Here is a 24879-nt window from a genome sequence, read left to right as displayed (position 1 = left end):
TTATGTTTAGTGTACTTTTATTTACGCTTTAATCAAGACAACACACATCCCACCATTCACCATGTGGCCTTACATGCTAACAGAAAGTGTTTTAGTACTTTGTTAAAATGTGCCATATTTGACAGCCTCTTTAATATCCGATATATTTGCAGCACTGTCTGGAAAACGGTAGACACAGCACACAGATATGATAAACAGACATCACAAAATCAATTAGACAGTTGTAACTCAATTATTTCATTTATATATTAAATCTACTTTTTTATATATAATTAAGTCAGCAGAAATACAGTTGAGCCAAATGGCATCTATAAGATAAAAATCAGCTAGCAGGAATCTAATTTGGTTGTTTGTCCCAAAAACTAAAATCTCAGTTTATTGTATAAATGACAAAAAAAAAAAAAAGTTAATTTGTTATGGTTACACTATTTTCCACAGTTTATTCTTGTATCTGGGGCACAGTGTGTTGGTCACATGTGGAAGGCAGTGTCTAAAATAGAAAGGAGAAAATTAGTTTTCATTTTCAAAATGACGCTGCTCTACAGGATTTTTTTTTTTCATACATATTCAAAGACCAAATATTTATGAACTCCTGTTACATCTGTACACAAGCTGTGAGGTATTTTATTTTCCCTCTCTTGGGTGAATCAGTCAGGGCCAGTCAGTCTCACAAAGTCCAATACTCACACTTCAGTTGGAAATAGCAGTAGTCACAGTAGGGCTTCCTGTTTCGAATGCGAACCTGGACTCCAGTTTCTGTTCCTCCGATGTGTCGGTGGCAGCCCACACACTGAGAGGATGGAGAAGTGAGAAACGGATCAGAGTCAATTTGAGATTCCAGCTGATCTGCAATGGCTCAAATTCACTTCAAGCTGTCCACCACCTTAGCACAAAGCAGATTGTTGTTTCTGTATGAACCTTAGATGCATGTTTGTCTGGGAACTCTCAACAGCAGAAAGTGAAGTTATTTTACATCTACTGGCCACTGTCAACAAAACCCCATGCCAGTGAGAACGTCAGCAATTGGCACCTAAGAGCGAAGCATGACAGAGTAATGTCACCCAATCGGCTAATAAATGTGCTTAAAATAGAAACTGGAGCAGAAAGAGCACATCTCACTACTTCTGGGAGAGCAGACACCAATCCAGATGCTTTAAAGATCAAACCTCAGAAATCTTCATGCAAGCAAAGCATGATTAAAACAGACTAAAAAGGATTTCTTCTGACCTCATTGGAAAGAAAGAAGGAACAAAAAAAACAAAAAAAAACTTCCCAATGCCAGCACCGAAAAAGAAAGCAGAAAGCGTTTCTGGTGACAATTATTTAAAGTGAACAAGGGTTTTATGTCCACACCCTAACCAGGTCATGACCTCTCACCTGGAAACAGGTCAGGTGGAAACAGAGACTAAGGGCATCTATGACCATGGCTGCCCCACTACCCAGGGCACGCTCACACATACAGCAAGTCCTCCTGCCACTGATCATCCTGGGGCACCACATGTTAACAGTGTAAGGCCACCATGTGGGAAGAAGGTTGAGAAAAACTCTTGGCACACAAGAAAATACATCTAGATGAATTATGTACCTGGCATGATGAGAGGACTCCGTGTTTGCATTTCTCTGAAATGATATTGATCCAGTGCTGTAGCGTGTGGAGGCATTCCTACTCTGATAATCGTAAACTGCAGCAGCTGAATTGGGGCGAGGGTAAGTAAATGTTGCAGCAGAATCTGGGGCCTGATGCAAAATATCCAGGTTGTCCAGAGACTCATATCTGTGGCAGGTTGTAAAAAAAACAAAAAACAAAACCACATTTAATAAGACAGCTAATATGTAATATGAGCTTATGGCCTATTTTTGAGTTACCTCTTTATGAATGTGCCAACCTCGATTGGCTCCTTGTGAAAACTGCCACTGCGCTGACGTATCCAGCTGTTGTCAGTCAGAAGCTGAGTCCTTTTCTTCATCTCCTCCAAAATCTGCAGTCTCTCTCTCTCAGCCTTTGACATAGTCAGTGCTCTTCCCTTCCTTGGATCAACTAATCCTAACCAAATTTTGGAGTTAGCCCAGTGCATTATCAGAGGAAAATAATCGAGAGTAGAGTAAACTAACCTCTTGTTTGTCTGTATGGTCCAGATAGAGATGGAGTTGACATGGACATTGCCCTGTTAGAAAAAAAGAAAAAAAAAATCGTAATTTCTAAATTCAACTCCATATTTTTGGTAGAAGTTTGCTAGTTTTTCCATTGTACTTGATCTTAAAAAAGATTATACAATCAAATTAAGCCAAGCCAATTCTTTATTATAGCTTCAAGGAAAAAAACCTGCAACAAAAGTAAATGAAGTTACATAAATTAAAGCAAATAGCAGTAGAAACTGAGCTAAGCTTGTTCAGACCTGTGCGCATGGGACAGCTGAGCAAAACCATGGGAGCCCTCAGCCCTGATGTTCAGCATTAGGAGCAGAAAAGGCCCAGCCAAAGCACAAGAAGACCCAACAGTAAAGAGGGGGGAAAGAAAAAAATCTTAGATCATGCAATGTGTGTACTTCATAAACTCTTGAGCCCACAAGAACCATTTAAGGAAAGCTGGTTTACCAATCTTTTTCAGTATTCCTGCTATTCTGCACTCTGTGTGCATCATTGGGACGCTTCAGTTCTGCATCTTTTCGATCTCTGTTGAGATTCAGCTTCTCATCTTTTGTTTTCTTCGTCAGTCCATTCACACAAAGCTGTGAACTGACAAACTTCTCACGGCCACTCGCCTCCTCAGCTGTGTTCTCCTATAAACATGAAAATATATCTTGCAGATGAAGTGCATCAATAGATTTTGATTGTATTGTGTTTGGTCGTAAAACCTTTGTGTTGCTTGAAAATTATGATCTCAAAAGACACAAACTAAGTCATATCTGTTCATTGGTTTAAAAGAAGACTTCTGTTTCTGATTTTTTTGTTCAGTGATAAACAGCATAAGGTGGTGAAACTAACCCCACACCTCCATTCCAGCTTTTGGGAGGAAAAGATCAAATAACTAAAGACCCAAGTTTTTCTAAACAAAAGCAAAGATGATCAGCTTGGATACCAGAGCAGTAACACTTATTGAAACAAAAATTTCACACCAGCATATGCCAACTTACAATATTGGAAAGAGGGGAAATTTATTTAAATAAGCTAATATATAGGCATGCCAGGAAGCTTGGGACTAAATTCCATTTAGTAGAAATAAGATTGTGGGGGGAAAAAAATCTTAATTTCTTCATTTAAGATGAGAGAAAGTTTAATATTTTTGTTTCCTTTTAGTGCATAAATATTACATCTACTGAATCTTGCAAAACAAAACCCCTCCTAACTCAGAGTGATGGTACTCTGAGTATACAACTTCGATTTTAATAAAAACACAAATTGTGCCGAATCAAGACAATACCTTCAGCATCCCCCCTTCCATTGCAGCCTGTTGTGCCCTTTGCCACTCTGCCTCCAGCCTCTCTTGATCTCGCTGATATTGTTCCTAAAGGATAAAAAACAGTTTTTCCTCACCATCACTGACTGCATGCCAGTCAGTGATGGTGACTGCATCATCACTGACTGAATGCCAGAATTTACCTGTAGGAGGCGTTCTTGCTCTTCCTGCCACTTCTCCTGACGCCTACGATCCTCCTCTCGGTCCCAAGACCAGCTGGATGAGGACGGGTTAAGGGAGGGCACCTGAATCTGGAATTGAACAAATGTATTCATTTTCTAATCACCTGGAAGTTTATACAAATTAAGCACAAGTCAAATCTGGCCAGCCCAATAATAAATAAAAATAACACCTTGATGAAGTTCAGTAACTTACATCAGATATTGCCGATTCTGAGCCTCCTGTGTGAGAGTATCAGAGATCAGCAGAAACACCACACATTTCTTTCAGATGGTAAAAAGCAAGTGCAGCATTATATACAGTAGATTGAACAGACATCACGCGAAGACTGGGGATACATTAAGGCTGCTGAATTTATATTTTACACTGCATACATTCCCTTTGTTACTCCCTTAGGCTGCATCTAAGGCACACATTCAAAATGAAAGCAGAGCAGCTTTGCTTTGTGCTGCAGTGACTTCTGGAGGCCAAAACACAAACATGGACTGTAAAATAAATGGAAGATTTTTTTTCTTCATGTACATCTTTACCAGGAGAAATGTGTGAAGTAACTTGCTCCAAGTTAACTGGACCCGAATCATGAACGCAAGGCTGCATTTAAATCAGCACACTGATGTTTCCCCAGCCTAACATGGCACAGTGAAAACACTCAAACAGAAACTGTTCAAGCACAGAACAAAAACGACAAAAAATAAAAGGCATTCATCTGTCATTCTGACAAATTCCAAACCATTTGGTTAACTTGCTGATGCTCAACAAATGGTGGCTTTGCAGACTTTAGCATCCAGCAAGCTGCTCAAAATAAACATGAACTCCACACAGAGCAAACATTTACCACACAAGTAAACTGATGAGCTGATTCCTGCAAAGCCTGGGGAGAGAAGCAATTGCAAAAGAAATGTCAGGTAAAGCAACGACCACATAAGATGGCCACATGGTCAGTTTACGTAACCAGAATCTGGCCATAAAAACATGGCACATTTTCTCATTTAATATAAAACAGTTAAATATAGCAGTTAGCTACAGAACGCTCACTAAAGCATCTACAGGTCAAAATATCCTGCAAGACTCATTAGCAGGTCATTTTATGTAAAAAGGACAGGACCAGTGGTACCAGTCCTGTGGTCATTTGGTTGCATCAAGTGCAAAAACCAGAACAGTTTTACTTCAATTTGCATCAACTTTTTTATGTGCAAATATATTAAAGTTCTTTAAATCCAAACTAACATTTTTTTGTAGAGGTGTGCCGATCGATCGGTCACCGATCATAATCGGGCCGATTTTCGTGAAAAAGTGCATGATCGGTGATCGGCGATCATTGGCTCTTGTTGCCGATACCGATCATCTCATTTCGCAGCCTGCCTGTGCAGCTGGTCTCCTCTTTCCTTCACTGCGCAAACGCACAGCAACAAATCCTAAGCGATGTGGAACTATATCGCACTGAGTGAATGGGGAAGTTTGCGTGTTGCGGCGGAAAATTGAAGCACGTGGGGTGAAGCACTCAAAATGCATCAACACAACGAAGCTAATACGACATAAAAACAATGTCATACTTGACGGAGTTTGGCTACATCGAGGCTCACTGCAGTAAAAAAGACATACGGAGCGACCAGATAGCAGGTAAAGCAGCGCACAGCTACAAACACACACCCGGATTAGCATGACGGTCAGAAAGCTAAACAAATAACCCGCAAAATTATTTAAGTCTTCGAGCTGCGATGTAAGATGCTGGTTCTGCTCCCCTGTTGAACCGCTGCTACGCTACAGGTAGTAATATTTGACAGACGGAGCTTCGCTTCTGCTCCACCTGGTGGTGACTCTCACACCAAACCTGCTTAAAGCTGCAGCATCTAACTTAAAAATATAAATTTTACATACGTTTTAAAACTTTCGCTGTCCTAACATGAGACAGATAATCTCTAAAAAAAATAATCGATCCGCTCAGTCAGAAACAGCCAATCAGAGCTAGCAGTAATCAGCTAGCCGCCATGCTATCAGGAAGTTTTCATTCAGTAACTCTGGATTGTTTATTGTAATGGAACCTGTTTTTGCCTTTCAATGTTAAGTTTTATACTTGAATTTTTTTGGCAATGTTGAGAGGTTTTATTTTGGCTCTTTGCATTATTTAGCCTGTTTTGTTTAGTTTTCTTCTTGAAAAAAGTTATTAAAAACAAGTTTTTGTCTAAATTAAGGTGAATTCATGGTTTCTTTTTCCACATAATGTAACCGGTAGTGTTTATGATAAAAAAAAAAAATAAATAATTATGTGATCGGTATTGGTGATCGGTATATCGGCCCTCATGGGTGATCGGTATCGGCAGGAATAAAACCTGATCGGCACATCCCTATTTTTTTGCAATGACAAAGATTTGAAAGCAGATTTTATAAATCTACCTTTACGCCTGATACGTTTGTCCATGTAGCCATTAATGTACATAAAGAGCAGTTGAGTGTATTTTTTGTGCAGAAAGTTTAAAAGCTAAACAAGCAAAGCAAAGGCCTTCAAGGCTGTGATACAAGAAGCCTTTAGCAATTACTAGTGTTACCTTTCTGTGTGAAAAATTCTGTCCTCTTTTTCTGATTTTCTGTAGTTATACTATTGTTTTCTACATGGAAAGAAACAGTGAATTATGTAGGGAAGAATCCGCTTTTAAAATGGCTTGTGTAGAAAATCTACCTTTACGTCTGACATTAGTGGCATTGCCAGAGAACAGCGCACCGATGGCCTTGTCTTGGGTTTCCTGGAGAGATGAAAAAACCTGTTACAGCAAATGAAAATAACAGGAAGGTTTAGAGACTAAATTGTGAGAGATTTTTACAATAGACTCACATTGTGCGTCTGCCCATTAAATTGGGATTCTTGTGTGTCTATCATTTCTGTAGAGGCTGCATTGTTGGCATGGTGATCGGAGCGACCTATTAAAACAGGTGCTGCAGAAGTCAGGTTGAGGGTCAACATGCTCTGTCCTGGTCGGTTGAGATTACCTCCTTTATTCATGCTCCAATCTGAAAAAAATAAAATAAAAAAACAACAAGCGGCCATAAGCACAAATCTCTTGGAAAAGAATGCAATACAGAAATCACAATTTCTTGTACGAATCAAATTACTACTGCTGGCATATTTTACCCTTGATACCATAACGCCGAATGTCCATGGTTAGACTGCCAGTTTGCAGGGAGGATGCCATTTTATCCTTCCATTGACTGTAGGTCATGTATGCAACACCAACACCATCGACTGCCACAACCTCATCGTCCACACACAGCTGGCAGTGCTCTGCTGGACTGCCTGCAGGATGAATGACATCAGGAAAATGAGGGCAAGAGAACAAAATACATGAGATGACTTTGTAATACCCATTTAATAAATATTTTGACTATAAAGGGAAAAGGAAGCTAAAGCAGCTTCCTACTCCTTTAAGTTGACAAGTAAGCAGGAAAGCTAAACTACAAAGCAACAAGTAAATGACACCTGCGTTGCATCTTAATTATTCATGAAGGAGTTTTAAAATCAGGAGATACATTTTGAAGCTTTTTCACAGAAAAAATGGCCAAATAGCTGTATATCTGCGGAGGGGAGAGTTGGAACACACTGATTATCAGAATCTGCCATTTTTAACATTTTGGAAAATAAATACTGAAAACTACCCTTTCAGCAATATTATACTTTGTCCCAGATATGTCCCAACACATTGAAAACATTTTCTCAATCCTGCAATCTGACTAAAACAGTACAGTTTGATAAAAAAAAAAAAATAATTGTGCAATCAAGCTGAGAAGGAAATAATGAATCAGCTAAGCTCAATGTAGAATCTGTCATTCCCCAAACTCAAAATATAATCCAAAAATCATTTGACTCCAGCTGTAATGTAAACACAATAGATTTAAAACACCTTACCTGGTTGAATAGATTTTATTTTTACTCCTGTGGAGTCCCAGTGAGTTTGGAAGCCAAAGTCTGGTACACTGTTCGGTTTAAGAGTCAAGCTTACTCTCATGTCACTGTGATCAACCTACAAACACACACACGTACGTAGGTAAAGGTGACACCCTGTGATCCAGTGTCCTGCGCTTCTAGGTAGAAATAAGAAACCTGCTACAAAAGCGTAGTAATGGATACCCTGAAAACAGAATTTGTTTTCCGTGTTTTTTTTTCCTGTACTTCATCACCATGTCTATAAATTTGATTTATGCTAAAACTGAATTGCAAAGAAATGTTTGCTAAGCCAACATTTACTCTAATGATGAAGGAAAATATATTATATGCGTATATAAAACCAATCTCTGACAAGATTAAAGTCAAACCAACCAATAACATTGTTTTAAGAAATTGATCTGAACAAATTTAACCTAATTAGTCTTTATTTAAGATAATGTGGTTTAATATACTGCTACTACAAAAACTCAGCTCTAGCATAATTTGTTAATGATGAATCCCTTCTTTCAAGGTTCTAGAGGTAGTAAGTTAATTATAAATTGTAATTCATTGGATCCCCAAACCTCTCTATAGGCCTTAAAAATATGCAAGCAAAGAACAGTGGAAGATTAAATATTATACTGATACACTGCTTTTAAGGCTCAATGCACAAACTCATCCAGGGTGGATTAGAATACTGAGCAGTATCCTTTGGTGGAAAAACGCTAAACACAAATAAGGCGGTAAAGATACAGATGGGAAGCATTTCTGCCTCTGACATCTTAGCTACACAATTCCTCTTGACGTTATTGACCATCTGCACTGATGTTAAAATCCAAATGAGCCTACAGGAGGTGAAATAAATCTCAGATAATGTCTTAAGTTGCTAAAATGTGTTTATTAAAAAAATAAAGGTAAGGAGCCTTGAGATGAACAGTTTGTGGACATAATTATCCACTTAGGTGCCATTAAACTATAACAGTCAGGAAGGCACAGCAAGAATTAAAAGAACTGCTGTGAAGGTTTCAGTGTTTAACAGCATTTCTCTGCAAAACACACTGGCAGAGATGCTGTTTATGGAGTGCACTAGCTGTCCAAATTTAAAATGACATTAAAGCACATTAACTCTGCCTTTAAGCTCTACAGATTTAAATGCAATTTAACCATTATGCTCAATTGAACTTTTGTCCAAGGTTTGAAGGCATTAAATTATTTTAAATAATTGATCATATTCATTTTAGGATACTTTATAAGAAGCACTTTTTTATATTTCTATCGCCAAGTGCAGACTACTAGCACTGCATGTATGCAATTAATATAAGAGTATGTATTTTATCAAACATTAAGAGTAGTAATTTCATGAGAAGTCCATTATGAATGTAAATTAATTGCAGTTTAATGGCAAATTACTGAAGCCTTTTTGTTCCTCTAAAAATCCCAAAACTACAAAAAAAAAATAAATAAATTCTCAACTCCAAAGTTAAGATGTTTTTGTTTTTAAACATCTAAATTATCTAATTTGACTCGATTACTAACTGAATAAATGTGTACCTCAAACATGTAAACCTTAATATCACAACCTCACAAGCTTCCTTTAAAAAAAATTATTTTGGTAGGTTGCATATTTGATACATCGCGCTTTAATGAGCTGCAACATTTTATTTGGCTGTGATGCATTTATACTTGCCAAAACATTTTTGCCATGTTCATTTGTTACCATTTCATTTAGTGCCTTTTTTTCCCAGACAGTACTTCACAGTGAATTATGTTAAAGTTGCACCGACCTTTTTCTCCAACTTGTAAAAAGATAATTTAAAGACGACTCAATGGACATTAATTCAACATTACTAAGCCTCGACTTGCTCATTTTATATTTTCAGTGTTGATTGTTTGCTGAAGTACATTTGGCTTTGTACCAAAATAATACAACATACCTTTGAGAGGTCAGCATTATATGCAAGAACCAAGCTTTTGTTGTGGCGAGGTTGTTGTTTAGCAAGAGGCTGAGGTTGTATGTGGTTGGAGGGCCGACTGTTCACTTCCTCTTTCTGTGCTGTAGCAGTCTGCCTCCCCTGGTTGGCCTTCTTCTGCCTAATTGAGGCCTGGTACTGACCCCTCAGGTGAGCTGCCGCAGTCTGTCTTTTAAGAGACGGCCTGTTGAATGAGGAATGTGAATCCTCAGTGTTTGACGTCAAACTCTGACTGTCAGCCTAGAGACAAAAAACATGATCACAGAGGATCAGGTACATATCAGACTACGTCAAACCAGGTTTGAATATGTAAAAAAAAAAAAAAAAAAAAAAAAGTAATTGAAAACGGGACCAAAGATATAATTTAAGAAGGGCAATGAATACTACTAAGGTACCATGAGCTATAGCAGAAACCAAATTTTAATCCTTTGAATGATTTCAAGAAATAAAGAAAAAAAGGAATATTCCAGGTTATCTTTACTTCATGCAATAAATTAACTGGTTGACAAAATACTTTTTTTTGCCGATGCCAAGCACGTTATTCTGCTATAGCAGACTCGTTTGATGTTCTTGGATGACTGAAGTTTAAGAAACCAAGCTATGGCAATATAACTATTTATGCAATAAGCTGGGGCATCAAGTAGTGGGTTGAAGAATCGAATACAACAACAGCCTGGCACCTCAAGCTGGTCACCAGCTTCACCACACACTTTAGTGGGATGGCATCCAATTCTTCAGTCAGCATTTACCGACTGTCAGCCAGTGTGGATATGTTCGTCAAACAGCTTATCTAGGCAGATCCCACAAATGTTTAGTGGAATTTAAGTCAGGGCTGCAGGTGGATTATTAATTTCTTCCTTCCCAAAGTGTGGAAATGGTGTGTAATAAATCCCGCTGTGTATTGACACAGGTATTGACATCTTGGCAGGTGGCGCATTGTCCATAAAGAGTGGCAATATAAGATTGCTATTAATTGTGCAAGTTTATCTTCGTCATCTTCTCTGCATTGAGATTGCCTAGAATGAAGATGAGCCTCATCTGCTCTACTCCTCCACACACCAATGCATTTCCTAGTGTATCTGGGACCATTTAAAAGGGAAATGAAAAGGCTTTCCTGTGGTATAGGAACCAACAACAAAATCATTTTTACAAGTGTAATTGTAATTATTTTAATCTTAGGTTTATTGGTAAGTGTATTCAATTAAGAGCACATTCACTAGCTTTATGCTAAGTATAAAGCTAATACTGTAAATCCATCTAAAAAACTTTTTAAATTTTTCAGGGTTTTTTGAAATCATGAACTCACATTGTATTGCTTTGGTAGCGAGTGTCTGGATGGCTTTGCCCCAAATGGTCTGGCTGTGATCGCAGAAGAGAGACGGGGGGAACCCTCAGACCGACGGTACCCACGAGGAAGGCTGGCAGAACTGGACCACGTTGTACTTCTGGACAAATACTTTGAGACCCCTGCAGACTCCTGCTGACAGGCTCCTCCATCCTCAGCTGAATCAATGATTTTGGGAGTTTCTTGAGATTTCTTGATCTGATTCGTTAGATCCTCTGCTACAGCAACTCCTGATTGACCAGCTAGATTTGGAGAACAAATTCTCCCTTTTGGCTCAGTGCTGAAGGAATGTTTGCACAAAGCAGAGTTGTAGCTTCTAGTGGATTCTTTACTATCAAATAGTCCTGGTTCTGCAAATTTCACAGAAGAGGCGTTCTGGTTTGGTAAAACACACTCTGGTTGCGTTTGCTCAGATGTGGAAGGAAAGGTAAACTGGTTGCCCAGGGATTTTACTTGGGTTTGAGTGGTGAAAGTTTGGTATGCAGAAGGGGTGGTAACTCTGTCTCTTCCATCTGCAGCCAAAGAAGCAACATAAGTTTCCTCTCTTCTGATGGACCCGCCAGATTCAGGCTTGCCTCCAAGTTGAGACTCCTGCATAGACATGTTGAAATGGGTTGTAATAGATTTTAAGATCAAAGATAAAAATAGAAGCTCTCTAATCTCACCCGAGAATGGCTTTGAGAGCTGAAAGGTGCTTCAGTAGTGTAGCTGCGGGTCAAAATAACTTTAGTATGTGGTCCGAGATCAGAGCTCAGAGGTTTGGATGAAAAAACAGAGTAAGGACGGGGAGAGGAGCTGTGCCGCCATGGCGACTGGTCTCTGAATTAAAATGTAGAATGAAAAGAGATCAAAAACATGGATTTGCATTTAGTTTATATAAAGCTCAATATCATTGCAATGTAACTGACATTTAGACAATATTTCTCACTGCATATATTCACATACCTCTTTATTGGCCCTCCTGTTGCTTCATTACCATCAGAATTGGTTACAGTCCCATTGGTCAAATGGTTAAAGACACGATCCCTTTCAAATGACCTCCTGTACAGCTCAGGCTTTGAGCTCTTGCGTCGATTCTTCCACCTCGTCAAATCCTGAATCAAACGCGCAACAAAAACACCAAATTGGCTGCATGCATTCAACCACAATTTCATTGTGACCAATATTTTATGAAAACTTCAGTGCCCTCATTACACCATTTTTTTTTTTTTGGGCACGGCCACATTTAAGTTAGTCTAGTCTCTGAAAAGGTAGACAAGTCTTGTTGGGAAACCAACATAATATTCTTACTTCCATGCAACCTTTTCAAACATCCAACAGTTCCATTTATCCAGCATGTGAAAAGAAAACTACATAGTGAAATACATTTAATGACTACTAAAGACCTGATGATGAATTGTCGAATTTGACTTACATCCTGCCACTGAGCTTCGCTGTCCCTGGCTCCTACGCTATATTTTCTTTCAATTTCTAGATTCCAGTCCCTTGGCAGGCTGGTGTCTTGGCCTTTATCAGAAATGGCATTTCCATTTGAAACTTTACGTGCAGGATACACCATAGGGATGTCGCTGAGGGATTTACTCCTGGTTCAGAAAGACAAAAAGAGAAAGAGTCTGAAATATTGATGACAAAAAAAATAAAAAAATGGTTGTCATGCTGGCCATGAACAGCTGAAAGGTTTCAGAAAATGTTCATTGTTGTACTTGAGACAAATTTCAGTATTTTACAAAGACTTGGATGTTTAGACAATGTTTCAAAATGTATATGAAATCTAATTTTCTAAAAAGGCTGTTTGCCTTTTTTGCATTTCTGGCCCATTGAATTACATAAACAAGTTTGCTACTGAATAACAAGTGACCAACATGATGCAGCAGAGCAAGAATAATGCAATTTTCTTACACAACAATAAGCACGGGCACAACCAGCATATTTGACAGCCGCTCTTAAAAAACAGATCGCATCTATTGCAGCTGTAAAAACATTTTGAGCATACAAACGTCACACAAAGCGGTAGCAAAGTGCAAGCAGGGGAGGAGCATGCCAGTCAAATACTGCAGGCGCTTAACAGATGCTGCCATCTGCATAACACAACAGACATAACTTGTACAGTAACAAGTTATGGCATGGCCGTAGGCGACAGAGGATGTCAGATGCGAGATCTAAATAAGTTACAGCAGCATTTAGCAGGTGGTGTAATCAAAACAGCAGCGCAAGTTGATGGGAGAAAGAGAGACCGATTACAAACAATGCTGAAGTCTGGCATAAATCCTGCTGTCAATCCTCTGTCTGGAAAATTAACAAGGATGTAAACACAACACTTCATCTTATGAAGAGGCAAATAAAATTTGCAACTAAATTCTGCTGGAAAGGCACAACAGAGACAAACAAAACGTATCCAGATGAAGCAGCATTAAATCTCAAAAATGGGCACTGTTGCGTCAACACAACCATAATTATAACTCACCAAATCCAGCCAGGGTTGACCTGAACTGGTGTCACAGGCCTGAGTTGGGTTTGATAGGCTCTACAGAACCAGAAAGAAGATTAGTGAAGACCAATTTGCACCCAGATGTGAGGAAACTTTAACCAAAATCCTAAAAGTGAAACGACTGCATTTTAATGGGCTTAAGAAGTAAGTTGTACACACCACATGTTTGGAATGCAAATAAAGAAAAAAATTAAATGAAAATAAATGAGCCAGTTTAATATATTGTGTAGATATTGGACTGAGTTTTTTAGCCCACATTTTATTTCCACAACAGCAAACCAGAGAACAGTGCTGACATAAAGGTGTTAGTTTTAACACGCTTCTGTTATGGCTAAACAGAAGAGGCAATGCGTGACTCATGTTCAACGGTTATTAACAAATGACTACGTCATTAACATGCTGGAGTAAAACATCCTCATCAGTTACATAGAGAGCAAAAGTCTCAGAATATCACAAAATGCAGCACAACACAATCGCAGTCCAATCTTTAATGTGCTACACAAGGGAGGCCACAATATTAAGTTAGTATGTCAAAGCTGAACCCAGATGATCGACGTAGCATGCAATTAGGGATGGGTGTGAATCTGAGTTGAAGCTCAAGTTTGAAAAAGTTTGTCTTCATTGACATTCGGACACTTTCCAGAAGTGGCAGAGACATCATCCACCATAGCAGGTGTGAGGCGCTGGGAGGTGTTGTCCAACTCTTCAGCAAAAGCCAAAGCTTTCCTGCTATAAACACAAAAGAAGGTGCATGAAATGTTTTTAAGACAATAGTAGATGACAACCAATTGCATCAAATCTAAATTTACAGAGCACGTTTGTTTAGGTTATGTCCACAGTCTTGCATTCCATTTGGCAAACTACTGATGACCTGCACTGCTCTGCAAGTATAGCAAACACTTTAGCATAAGGGATTATATTAGCATGAACAAGAAAAGGTTAAATACAGCTTCACGTGCAACCACAACATATTAGTTTAATTCGAAAACCCTACAAAAGGCAGTAATACTTGTTAATGCAAAGTCATTATCAAGGAAAACCATACAAGTGTAATACCTTTGGCAAGGTATACATTTGACAGTCATACAAAAAACACTGCATTTTAATGGGATTTTATATGCCAGATCAACACAAAGTAATTGTAAAACAAATGGAAAAGTACAATTTATTTTAGAAGACGTAAGACGTGTGGCATGCAACTTCCTATCACTGCAATTACAGCTGCAAGTTGGTACGGCTAATTATTTTACAACTCTCCTTGCAAAATAGCTCAGGCGCAGATTGTGATGATTGAACATTTAAATATCCAAAACATCCAAAAACATTTTCTTTTCACTTCTAAATGTGTGTTTGTGCCATCTGTTGTATGAAATCCCAATGAAATACACTCAACCGCGTTGTTGCAATATTAACAATTGAAGAGCAAGCCGTAAGCATACTATTCTAGAACTTTAGTACCGAAATATAGCTGAAGCTATCAATTTAAAATAAAACAGACCTTAGGCCAAGCATTTTACGATACCAGGGTCGTTTCTGTGAGCCCAGGTGGATCCTACGGACGTGAATCTCCTCTTCAGGTGTCCAGTATCGAGGCAAGAAGCGATCGTAATAGGGATTGGATGAGGTCTGATGTAAAGTCTGCTTCAGTCTTCGCAAATACAAATCATCATGGACAGGGTCTGCTTTGCTAAAATTATCTTCTGAATCATCTTCGTTTTGAGCTTGAAGAGAAACTTGTTCAGCATCACTTTCATTCTCAGCCGGAGACCCAGGGAATACGGTATCTACAACGCTGCAGTAAAGAGTAGAATACCCAAGACTGATCAGAGTGCTGGGAGTCTTCCCAAAGTCACACCATGTTATGAACTGTCAGCAGGCAAAAGTCCAAATTAGAGATGGGAAAGTTAGACTTACGAAATGCGAGAGAGTTCTTGTGAGTTTCAGTTTAGTGATACTGGTTAAGGAAAGCTCTGACACATAGCAGGTGTTAAGGAAAATATATTATGTAAAGGTTGTGCCAACATCCAGCATCCCTGTGCAGCGTTAAAAAGTACTACAGATTTACTGTACAGGTTTTCACAACATTCAATGTCCGAGTTACTTTACTTGTGGTTAACATTTTGGAAAATGTAATTTGTAGAACAATTACAACTGGTGGCTTCACTATTTGATAGCGGTTTTGATTAAATTGTTTTGAAAAAAGGTTTACTCTACATATGACAAGTGACCGACAGCGTAAACACTGAAAATAAAATTAAATGTTTTCATTCAGCGCGTTAATTTAGCTTTTCATTTAATAATTTATAAAAATGTTTAGGGAATTCGCTTGTTATTCCTTTTATTTGCAACTCTTCCTGTTGAGAATCTCCATCAGTTTTCCCTTTTAAGGTCAATGTTGTGTACAGTTGAATGAAGACAAAGAAATATTCGATGAAAACTTTTCAGTTTTGAGAATGCATATAGTAACTTACTGCTTTGTCTCAATGCAGCTTAGAGATAAAAATAAAGCTCAGGTTATTTGAAGCTTTTCTCAGCGTATTGTTTTGCTAAAACAATATGAAAAGCACTTACTTGATCTGCTACATCTCAATTTGTAAGAAAAAAATAAAACATGAAAGAATGTTTTTGCAAAGCCAACATCCAACTTAATCCCTTAAATCCACAATTTTTAAAAGAATCTATTTAAATTTTCTAAAATTAACAGTACCAAATCTTTAACAAAGTAAAGGCCATGGCCTGATGAAGCTTTCTACTTGGTCAATGTAACAACAAAAGTGAATTCAGACAACATCAAAAAACTAAATAAAAATAAAAGAATAAAACTATTATGAAAGCTTGGACAAATTTTAGTATCAGATATTGACATTGTTTTTATGGCCAAAACTGACCAAAAAAAAAAAAAACACACACAGCTGACATTGCTTTAGTTAGGATCCCTCCAACTCTGCACTACATTACCACATGCCCAAACAAATAAAGCATGCATGACCAACACCCTCGAAAAATAACACAAAGCAAAAGGGTTGAAATAAACCAGCAAATCAGTTGTTTTAATATCAGTGCTATTCTACTTAGAGCAGCAAATGTAAAGTATAACTTCTGTCTATACAGATGTTGATGCCGATATGTTGGCCATCACTAAAATAAAATGTGAATTTAAACAGTTACAAAGTAAACCAAATTTACCCAGTCATCCCCTATGGTGATAATTTACTTCAACAGAACCAAACAAGGATGAAGACTCAATTACAACCATTACAAGATCAAATCTCCGCATATATGGATAAACTATTGCAACAACCCAAATACCACAACTTTAAATGTGCTGTTAAAGCAGAAAATCCAGTATTGGTAGTGAAGAGGAATGCAAATAACAGTCGGCTGTTCTCTTGGCCAGCTGTAGATAAGCAAGTTTTAGCAGTGTGTGAACTCTCTGTTAAAAGCAGCAAACACATTGACGTTACCTTGAGATTTGGCCCACCATGCTCTCTTCCCGTTCCTGTTTTCTACGAAGCAGTGGTGGGACATGTCCTCTGTCCTGGAGCGCTGAGACCTTCGTGCTGTCCATCTTGTACACTTGCTCTGCTTCAGCGTCACTTTCAAAACCTGGAGATTGTACACACAAAAATTATCCAAATGAAAATATAGTTAAAAATTGATAAAGCAAAAAGTTTTGTGACGAAAACCAAAAAGTTTTTTAAAGCTGAAAAAAACAAAACAAGCAGAAGGTCATGAAGAAGAGGGAAACCTTTGGAGGAGAACTGTGTTCGCACAGCCTCTGTGGTGCATAAATCAAATAATTATACTGCCTTCCATTACACAAGCTTTTATCACCAGAGTGTTGAACTTGTCACTATGCAACATTGACGTACATCAAGCCAGACAGCCACATGCAGATCGTTTTTTATACTGGATTAAAAAGGCAGCAATGTGTAAATTAACACAGTACATCATATTTTTCAAATGTACATTAAAATGTTGGCAACATCATGAATTGCATTTAAAAAGAAACCTTAAAAAGGTGCAGTTTGCACATTAAAATGCCAGGAACAAGTTGCCAAAGAAGAAATGGAGGAGAAGGGGGGTAAAAAAAGGCAGCCATTTAAGTTTCAGGGTTAGGGAAAACCACAGATTAACTGCATCTAGTAGCTGTGACACCCAAAATAAAATATGCATCTGGATTTCTTCAGACTGAAAGAAAACAGTCAACATGTTGTATTTAGGCATCATTTGATTCCACTAAAGTTCAGGGTTTACAAAACACACCATGACAAACGCTCTCAAGACAGAACCTCACAAACCTTATTGGAAAATGGCAAAAAACTGAAAACTTCTGAATGTGCGCATTTCTTACTAGATAGGCCGGACAAAAGCTCACTTTTGTCTGCACACCTTCAGAGTCAAACCTGTTGAAGCCATTGTCTCACTAATCTTATTTGCAGAGAGCAAAAATTCAAATTGCCATGTCTGTCGTCTTTGTGCATTTGACATTAGAAAGGTTAGAATCCACTTTTTCTGGATATGTAAATAACTCAAACCTCCACCCAATTTTACATAATATAATTCATGTGACATTGCAGGGATGGAGTGTAGAATACGGCAACTTATTGATGAGGGCATTGAATGGAGTACAAATACGTGCCTTCTTCATTTAGGCGGACGGCCTGGGGATCCACACACTCAAAGCCATTCACTGAATTTCCTCTACCATAATTCTGTCTTGTTTGCAGACTTTGCTCTCCCTCCAAGTAGTGGCACTCCTTGTAAAGCCCATCTTTCACAGATGTATTACTGCCTTCTTCTAGAGCCTGGTTTTAAAAAGGACAAGGTTACTATGGATCAGGGGGTCTTAAAAAAAAAAAAAAGCTGACAGAAATATCAAAAACACCCTACAGTTGAACAAGCAGCTTACCTTGGACAAGGCCAATCCTAAAAGCCCCTCAAACGCCTTGAAATTTAGCTGAGGGCCACTGTAGAATGTGTCAAGCTGAGCCTTGCGACCCAGCCAGTATATTGTGATAAGAACCTAAAAAGGTAGACGTTTGAAAACACAGTGAGACACACATGACAACTACACCATCTCATCTGCAGTTCTGCAGGGAACTTTGCCAAATAAGGTATAAAAACCATTTTATCATCAGTTCAGCCTGAAAAATGCAAACAACTACATTCAAGACATTTCTAACATCGACACTAGTATTTCTGAATCAGTAGCTGCATCCAGTGTAGACAGTAGTAGCTGTAACTGGTGTGCCAACTACATGTGCAGGCAGTTAAATGTACAAGGATTATGGTTTGAGAAGCACCACAATTGATTTTCAAGTTTTGTTGTCGCGTACAAATATTACCAGTTTAGAAAAACATCCAAATTGAAAAGTAGAATAAATGTGAACTTACATTCTTCAGCCTTCTCTGGCTTTCATCACGCCTAGAAATAAATTATATTTACACAGACTTCAAAAACGTGATAGTCTCCAGTGAAGGAAAACAAAAAAAACAGCTGAAAGATATCAATGCCTCTCATTTGCAACTTGTACTAATCAGCTACTTATCAGGTTTTTATTGAGAACAGGGTATCAACATACACAAATGAAAAGTTAGGCAGCCACAGCGCCATCATTATCAATGCAAAGTAGCCCTCCATTTACCTTCTGAGCACATTGATTGTAAAAATGCTAATGCTGAAAGAACTGAATGTAGCCATAGACAAACATTTCAGACTGCAATTAATTTCAGGACTGTGCAGGGAAGACAGTTATACAATTACTGCTTTGAAAGAAGTGAAATTCTTCAAAAACAACTTCACCTGAGTGTCACCCGAGTGGACAGATCCTGAAGGTCACCAGGATGGAACAGTTGGGACTCATTTAGTCCAAGTTTTCCACAGGCTTTCAGAAAAACATTCACATTATCCTGAAAAAACAAAAAAAAAAAAATTAAAAACAGAGGTCGAACTTACTTTGGCCAACTTGCTTTGGTTCAGTCACCAATTGAAGGGCTCACTGAGCCAAGTGTCAATGCAAAAGCAAAAAAAAACAACAAAAACCCCATAAAATAAAAAAATGTTTAGTTCAGTCAGTAATAGAGGGTTCCAATTAAAATTAATAAAATAAAAACAATCCATTTCAGAAGAATGCCATTTCCATCTAGACTCGAGCATGTAAAAACCACATCATATTAATGGGCCAATGATGCAACAGCTTTAAAATCAACTGCTTTACAGAGGATTCAAACAAGTTTTGTCATTAAAATTTTCTTACTTTTTGTTCCCCATGTTTAGATGGGTGCAGGAAAATATCAACATAATATTCTATGCATTTGCTTCAGGTTGCAGCTTAAAAGTCAAGTAGGAAAAAGGAAATCCAGACTAAAGTGTCTGTTGTAATTTGTGTCAAGTCGGAGCCCCACATCTACAACTCAAACAAGCCACCCAATGTGAGCAGCAGGTCACTTTTTTCTTTCAAACAGCAGCTAAAAGCTATAATTATTACTGCAGCAGGATACATGAAAATCTCAAACAGGATGCAGAAATTACTAAACTTAAGATGAATAAAAATGGTGTTAAACAGAGCCCTTCATCTGTATGTTCCCACACAACAATGTTTTAAATAGTATGTCTCTGCTTTTGGCCTTTTCTTGGACCTTTACCATCTTTGGCATGTCATCTGTATCAAGAAAGGGGATCTACGTCATCCACCCAACATGCTTATTATCTTATTGGTATAAAAAAAAATTTAAATAAAACTAATTTCATTCCAAATATTTGCAATTTATTGCGCTGCTCCATCACAAAACAAAAATAGCCAGTGCATTATTTTTCTACCCCCAATTTATTTAGCACCATAAAAGGCACAATCTGTGTAATGAGTCCATCTTAAAAAATATCCAAGATGAACATTTTACACAAAAGCATTTGAGCGCCATTAACAGATCAAAAGAGCTTTCAGCTCAACACTTGGAGTAGTTTATGCTTAAATGACAGAAGGTGCACACCTCAAATCCTGTTAAATTTTTGTTTTTCTGAATTTATTTTACATGTTGAGGTCAAGTTTCAAGACAAGACAGACAATGAATTAAAATGTCCAAAGTCCTTATCAAGTGAAATAGTACAGAAAGTAGGAGCTCATGTTTAGATTAGTCCAGGAAAATATCAACATAATATTCTGGTTCAAACCTCTATGCATTTGCTTCAGGTTGAAGTGAGAGCAGATTTCAAGGTTATGCTTTTAAAATGAAGAGTAGTGCATGGCCTTGCACCGCCATCCTAGGTAGACCTTGTGATCCCTTTTACACCTGCCTGTGCTTTTCATTTCAGGGTACACTTGTTTTGAGCATCCTCAAGGCTCTCAAAAGGAAGTTTGAGGGAGTTTTTTTCAGTCCTTGCACCAACATTATCAAATAGTCTGTCTGTAGATACCAGGCAGATGTCCTCAAGACAAAGCTAAACCCTTGTTTGTTGAATATTGCGTATAACTTTTCAATTGTCTGTTCATCTGTATCCATTTTGCATCTTCACCATTTTAATTTAACAATATTAAATCAATTTCAAACAGTTTAAGACACTTTAAAATAATAAAAAGATGATTTAAATCTCTGCATAGTGTTGCATGTTGTAGCATGCTGGTGCTTTTAGTGACTGGTGAAGTTAAACTGAATTTAAGAGACATTCAATCTGCAAACACTTAATTTACTTACTTTAAAGTGGAAAATAATTGACATCTGTCACATAAACAACCATCATGTTAACAACATTATAAAGATTGAAACATGCAGTCCATGAGTGCGGTCTCTAAAGCTGTGAAAGCCACAGGGAGATCTCTGATGCATCTGTAGATTACTCCACAACCACCTCTCCTGCATCAATTGTTATGGTCTGGCAGTTTGTTGGCCTCTGTTGAAAGGGTGAAATTGATATTTCTATGCTTTTGCTTTGGGCAGTTTTGGCAATCACACTTGTATTGAGGCTGCCTGGAGCTAAAACAGGCAGCCTCAATACAAAAAAATAAAAATCCCCATTTTTATTGATGGCTAATGAAACTTAACATATTCCTGTTCAAATACTGTCTCAAAATACAGTTTCAGGTACAAGCAGATTAAAAAAAAAAAAAAAAACGTCCCTCAACAGGAAAACCACACAACACTTCCGGGCTAGCAGGTGCTTCATTTTTTTTTTTTTGTGCAATTTGATCATATTCACACTGACACTTGCACCAGATGGCTGAAGTGTGAAGTCTAACACTTACCAGGCCAGCAATGGGCGTGGAAAGTCTGTTCATCCGTTTGATAATCCCAGGTTTCAACTGGTTGATCAAACTTTGAAAACAAAATTAGCAAAGAGAAATGTATTACAGGTACAAACAATGTTTACCAATAACCACGTTTGACCTTTAAACTGCAATTAAAAGGGAAAAAAAAATCTCATGGGACAGCTTAAAACTTATAAAAAGTAAATAAAATTGGATGCTTAATGTCACAAAAGACTAAGTTTATGCATTTTAAAATCCAAAGTAAGCCAAATCCTAATTTTAGTAAAAAGTAAAACTCAACTTGCAATGTCCTTTTACACAATCAATAGTTGATATCCATGATAATCACATTTCCATTTCAAGAATTAGGTTAAAGTGAATACCTCAGATACGAGTCGCAATAACCCACTTGAGCATCGCTACTTACTCGCAAAGCAGAACTCCATTTTCTAGGGCAGAACGGAAGTCGCTGCAGCCAAAAGATTTTCCGGTCACCTCCTAATTGGAGAAGAAACAAAAACATTCAAATTTTGTGAGAACTGCATTTTCTTTTCCACAACATGTAATCCTCAATAATCTACTGGACTATTAATGAGTGTGCAAATAAACACATTGCTGTCACTTTTTGCTTCATTGGTACGACTACTTGTTCAGGTGATTATTACCAGAAAACAGAACTTGAAAGCTGTTGCTCCACACACAGGGAAAAGTAAACCACATTGTACATAAAAAAGGTACATTATAACTCAAATCCAGCATATGTGAAGATTTTAACTTTATCACAAATTTGCAAGAATGATTGTATGGTAAACAAGCATGTAGGCAACTCAGAGATTTATAATGTTGAAGTTTTTTTTAATGTACATATAACAAACTGGCTCAAACTGCGCCAGTAAAATAGTGCATAATGCAATCATGCATCATCAAAATAACGTCAAATAAATAAGTCAGAGATGAGGAATTCAGAGACCAAATCTACACGCCAAATTTAAAAGATCCATACAGCTGTCAGAAACTATATGAAATCTACTGCCAATCATAAAAAGAAAAAAGTATATACATTCTCTAATCTCAATTTAAACCTGAAATGGAGTACAAGAAAATCTGTAGAACAAAATATTGCAAAGTTACATAATCAATAGTGCCAACACATTCAAAATGTTTTTGGTAAAAAAAAAATAATAAAAAAAAAAATGCTGTGATTTCAAAGGCCAGGGGGATGAAAAGGGCAAGGGGTGTTTTTGTAATGAGGACATAAAAATGTGCCTATTAAAGTCTGCCTCTATAACTAACAGAGGGCCCCCAAAAGGCTGCTTCTCTCACTAATTAGTCCCCCCACAGGAATCCACAATCCCAATTCATTTATAGCTGAACCGAGCACTGGGTAAAGTGCGGATGTTTCTCAGCAGAGTCAGACAAAACAATGCGGCGCAAGGTTAATGCAGCAAGACACAATGAGCCACTGTGGGGCACGTTAATCTCACATTTCAGTAGGAGTCCACAAACTAAAAAATAAAACAAACTGTGTAGAAGAACTTCTTAAACTCTATAGTCCATTTTATTGGTTTCTGCGATCCTCAAAGAATAATACAGTAAATACTTGTCTGGAAATTTGCTCTGATACTAGTTTAAGCTTTTCAATGCGCCATAAAAACTAATATCTTCACACAGAAATAAAAAGGTAATTATTGAAGTTGCCCAGAGAGGTCACGGCGAGAACTGTGAATGTAATAGGAGTAGGTTACTCAGTCTCACAAGGTGAATTTGCTTCAGCTTCACTCAATACCAAATGAGCCACGGTATGTTTGATGCATTCACATTGGCCAATAAGCACCAAGCAAACATCCACATGGAGCTGGAACCATAAAACAGCAACATACAGACACTGGAAAGCTTATCTTGCAGCACAGTATATTAGCGAGACCACATTTACATTGTGATTCGACACAAAAAGAATGCATGACAATTTGCTATTTGAAAATCTGCACACTTTGCTTCACTGCAGTCTACCACACACACACACACACACACACACACACACAGCTCATCATTGTTCGGCATCCTTTCATCTGTCAGTGCAGGCAAAAAGACGAGTAAAATTGGCACGGGCTTCCTGCCAAGAGAGCTCGGGACAAAATTCTCATAATGATCTACTCAGACACAAGTGACATTAATGGTCCCATTTACAGTTGATTGACATTCAGCGCCCACAACCCACATGTTATGATTTGGGGATTATAGCTTACAAAATGAATGGACACAAGTGAGGCAGAAATATCAAGGTTATGTTTTGCTGTAAAAACCACATCCTCCACCGTGCGTGGCAAAGCGGGCCAACCATGTGTGGCAAGAAAGCGTGCAAAGATCTTTTATCACCTCCCTTTGCAAGTTTACCTCAGACATTATGCTGAAAATAAACCTCACATGGCATAAAGACATGTTGTTGCACATTGGCCTGTCCCATTTAAAATGTGACCAATTATCTCTTCATTTAAATGCTGCATTCAAATTATTATTTTTTTATCTGAGACGGGGAGGATTTCAAACAAGCTTTTCTTTTGCAGGGGATAAACTTGTGCCCGAGTCTTATCAAGGTGTGCTTTGCATTTAGATAAGTCTGTAAAGCGACGCCAGGTTAAATGCAACAGTGTTAAGAGAAAAAAAAGGCAGCAGCATGAGTTAAAGGTGAGACTTAATGTCACAAACTGTGCACAGGTGAATTTTAATTAATGGAATTCCTTATCTGTTCTCACTGTAGGTTTAGACAACTTTGCACCTAAATATTGTGAATATTTGTAAAGGATATAGAGGAAAAAAATATTCATTTTCAGCAGTAAATAAGACGGTAAACGTGTGATGTAAGTGGACCGACCTCAATCCAGCGCTGAGCCTCGGTGAAGGCGTCTTTACAGCTGACGCTGCTCTGCTGGCGCCACTCCATCTTAATATTCAGAACAAGTGAAAGGTGCAGCGCTAATTGAAGGGCATAACAGGCAACATTTCATTAGTTACGGAGCGCGGCCGTCACCGAGCATACAACCCGCAGCAAGCATTTTAACCAAGTCCAATTAACGACACCAAACATGAGTCAAAGTCGCAACACAGAAGAGGGGGAAAAAGTTAAATGAGAAATGAACCGCTACCTGAGGAAGTCTCTCTGGTTGACCGGCCAAAGTTCCCTGATAATTGATGTCCAGCTTAAAACTAGACACTTCTACTGACTTCCCCTCCCTGTGACAAGTTTCAGTCATTAAGTGAGGCTGACAGGGAAGTCTCC

The 24879-nt window shown here is 38.0% G+C and overlaps 1 protein-coding gene across 8 annotated transcripts; it reads right to left on the bottom strand.

Annotated features, from left to right (window-relative positions):
- LOC106928251 (LIM domain only protein 7-like) lies at nt 1-24879 on the bottom strand. 8 transcript variants are annotated; one of them, XR_015762499.1, is made up of 32 exons: nt 24746-24879; nt 24475-24543; nt 22030-22100; nt 21600-21669; nt 19163-19269; nt 18754-18784; nt 18269-18382; nt 17999-18164; nt 16821-16962; nt 13333-13392; nt 12283-12451; nt 11814-11962; nt 11534-11687; nt 10830-11459; nt 9488-9763; nt 7536-7650; nt 6765-6926; nt 6468-6643; nt 6315-6378; nt 6184-6243; nt 3833-3858; nt 3601-3708; nt 3422-3505; nt 2596-2780; nt 2397-2441; nt 2113-2165; nt 1867-2044; nt 1586-1774; nt 1378-1486; nt 884-1030; nt 688-790; nt 1-490 (listed from the first exon to the last, which is right to left on the bottom strand). XR_015762499.1 is itself a non-coding variant. In XM_088004245.1 (32 exons), exons 1-32 carry the CDS (start codon nt 24851-24853, stop codon nt 471-473), a joined length of 3939 nt encoding a protein of 1312 aa, XP_087860371.1. In that variant the 5' UTR covers nt 24854-24879; the 3' UTR covers nt 1-470. The 8 variants fall into 8 exon arrangements, 7 of the variants coding, with proteins under 7 accessions (XP_087860371.1, XP_014859847.2, XP_014859908.2 ...); XM_088004245.1 differs by lacking the exon at nt 884-1030 and having other exon boundaries at nt 6468-6568; nt 6623-6643; XM_015004361.2 differs by lacking the exon at nt 884-1030 and having other exon boundaries at nt 24746-24878.

Source organism: Poecilia mexicana, unplaced genomic scaffold (genome assembly GCF_051168715.1).
Source record: "Poecilia mexicana isolate PSO_F unplaced genomic scaffold, ASM5116871v1 scaffold_3, whole genome shotgun sequence".
Classification (NCBI taxonomy): domain Eukaryota; kingdom Metazoa; phylum Chordata; class Actinopteri; order Cyprinodontiformes; family Poeciliidae; genus Poecilia; species Poecilia mexicana.
Note: the sequence above shows the minus strand (reverse complement) of the source record. Positions and strands in the feature narration are given on the sequence as shown.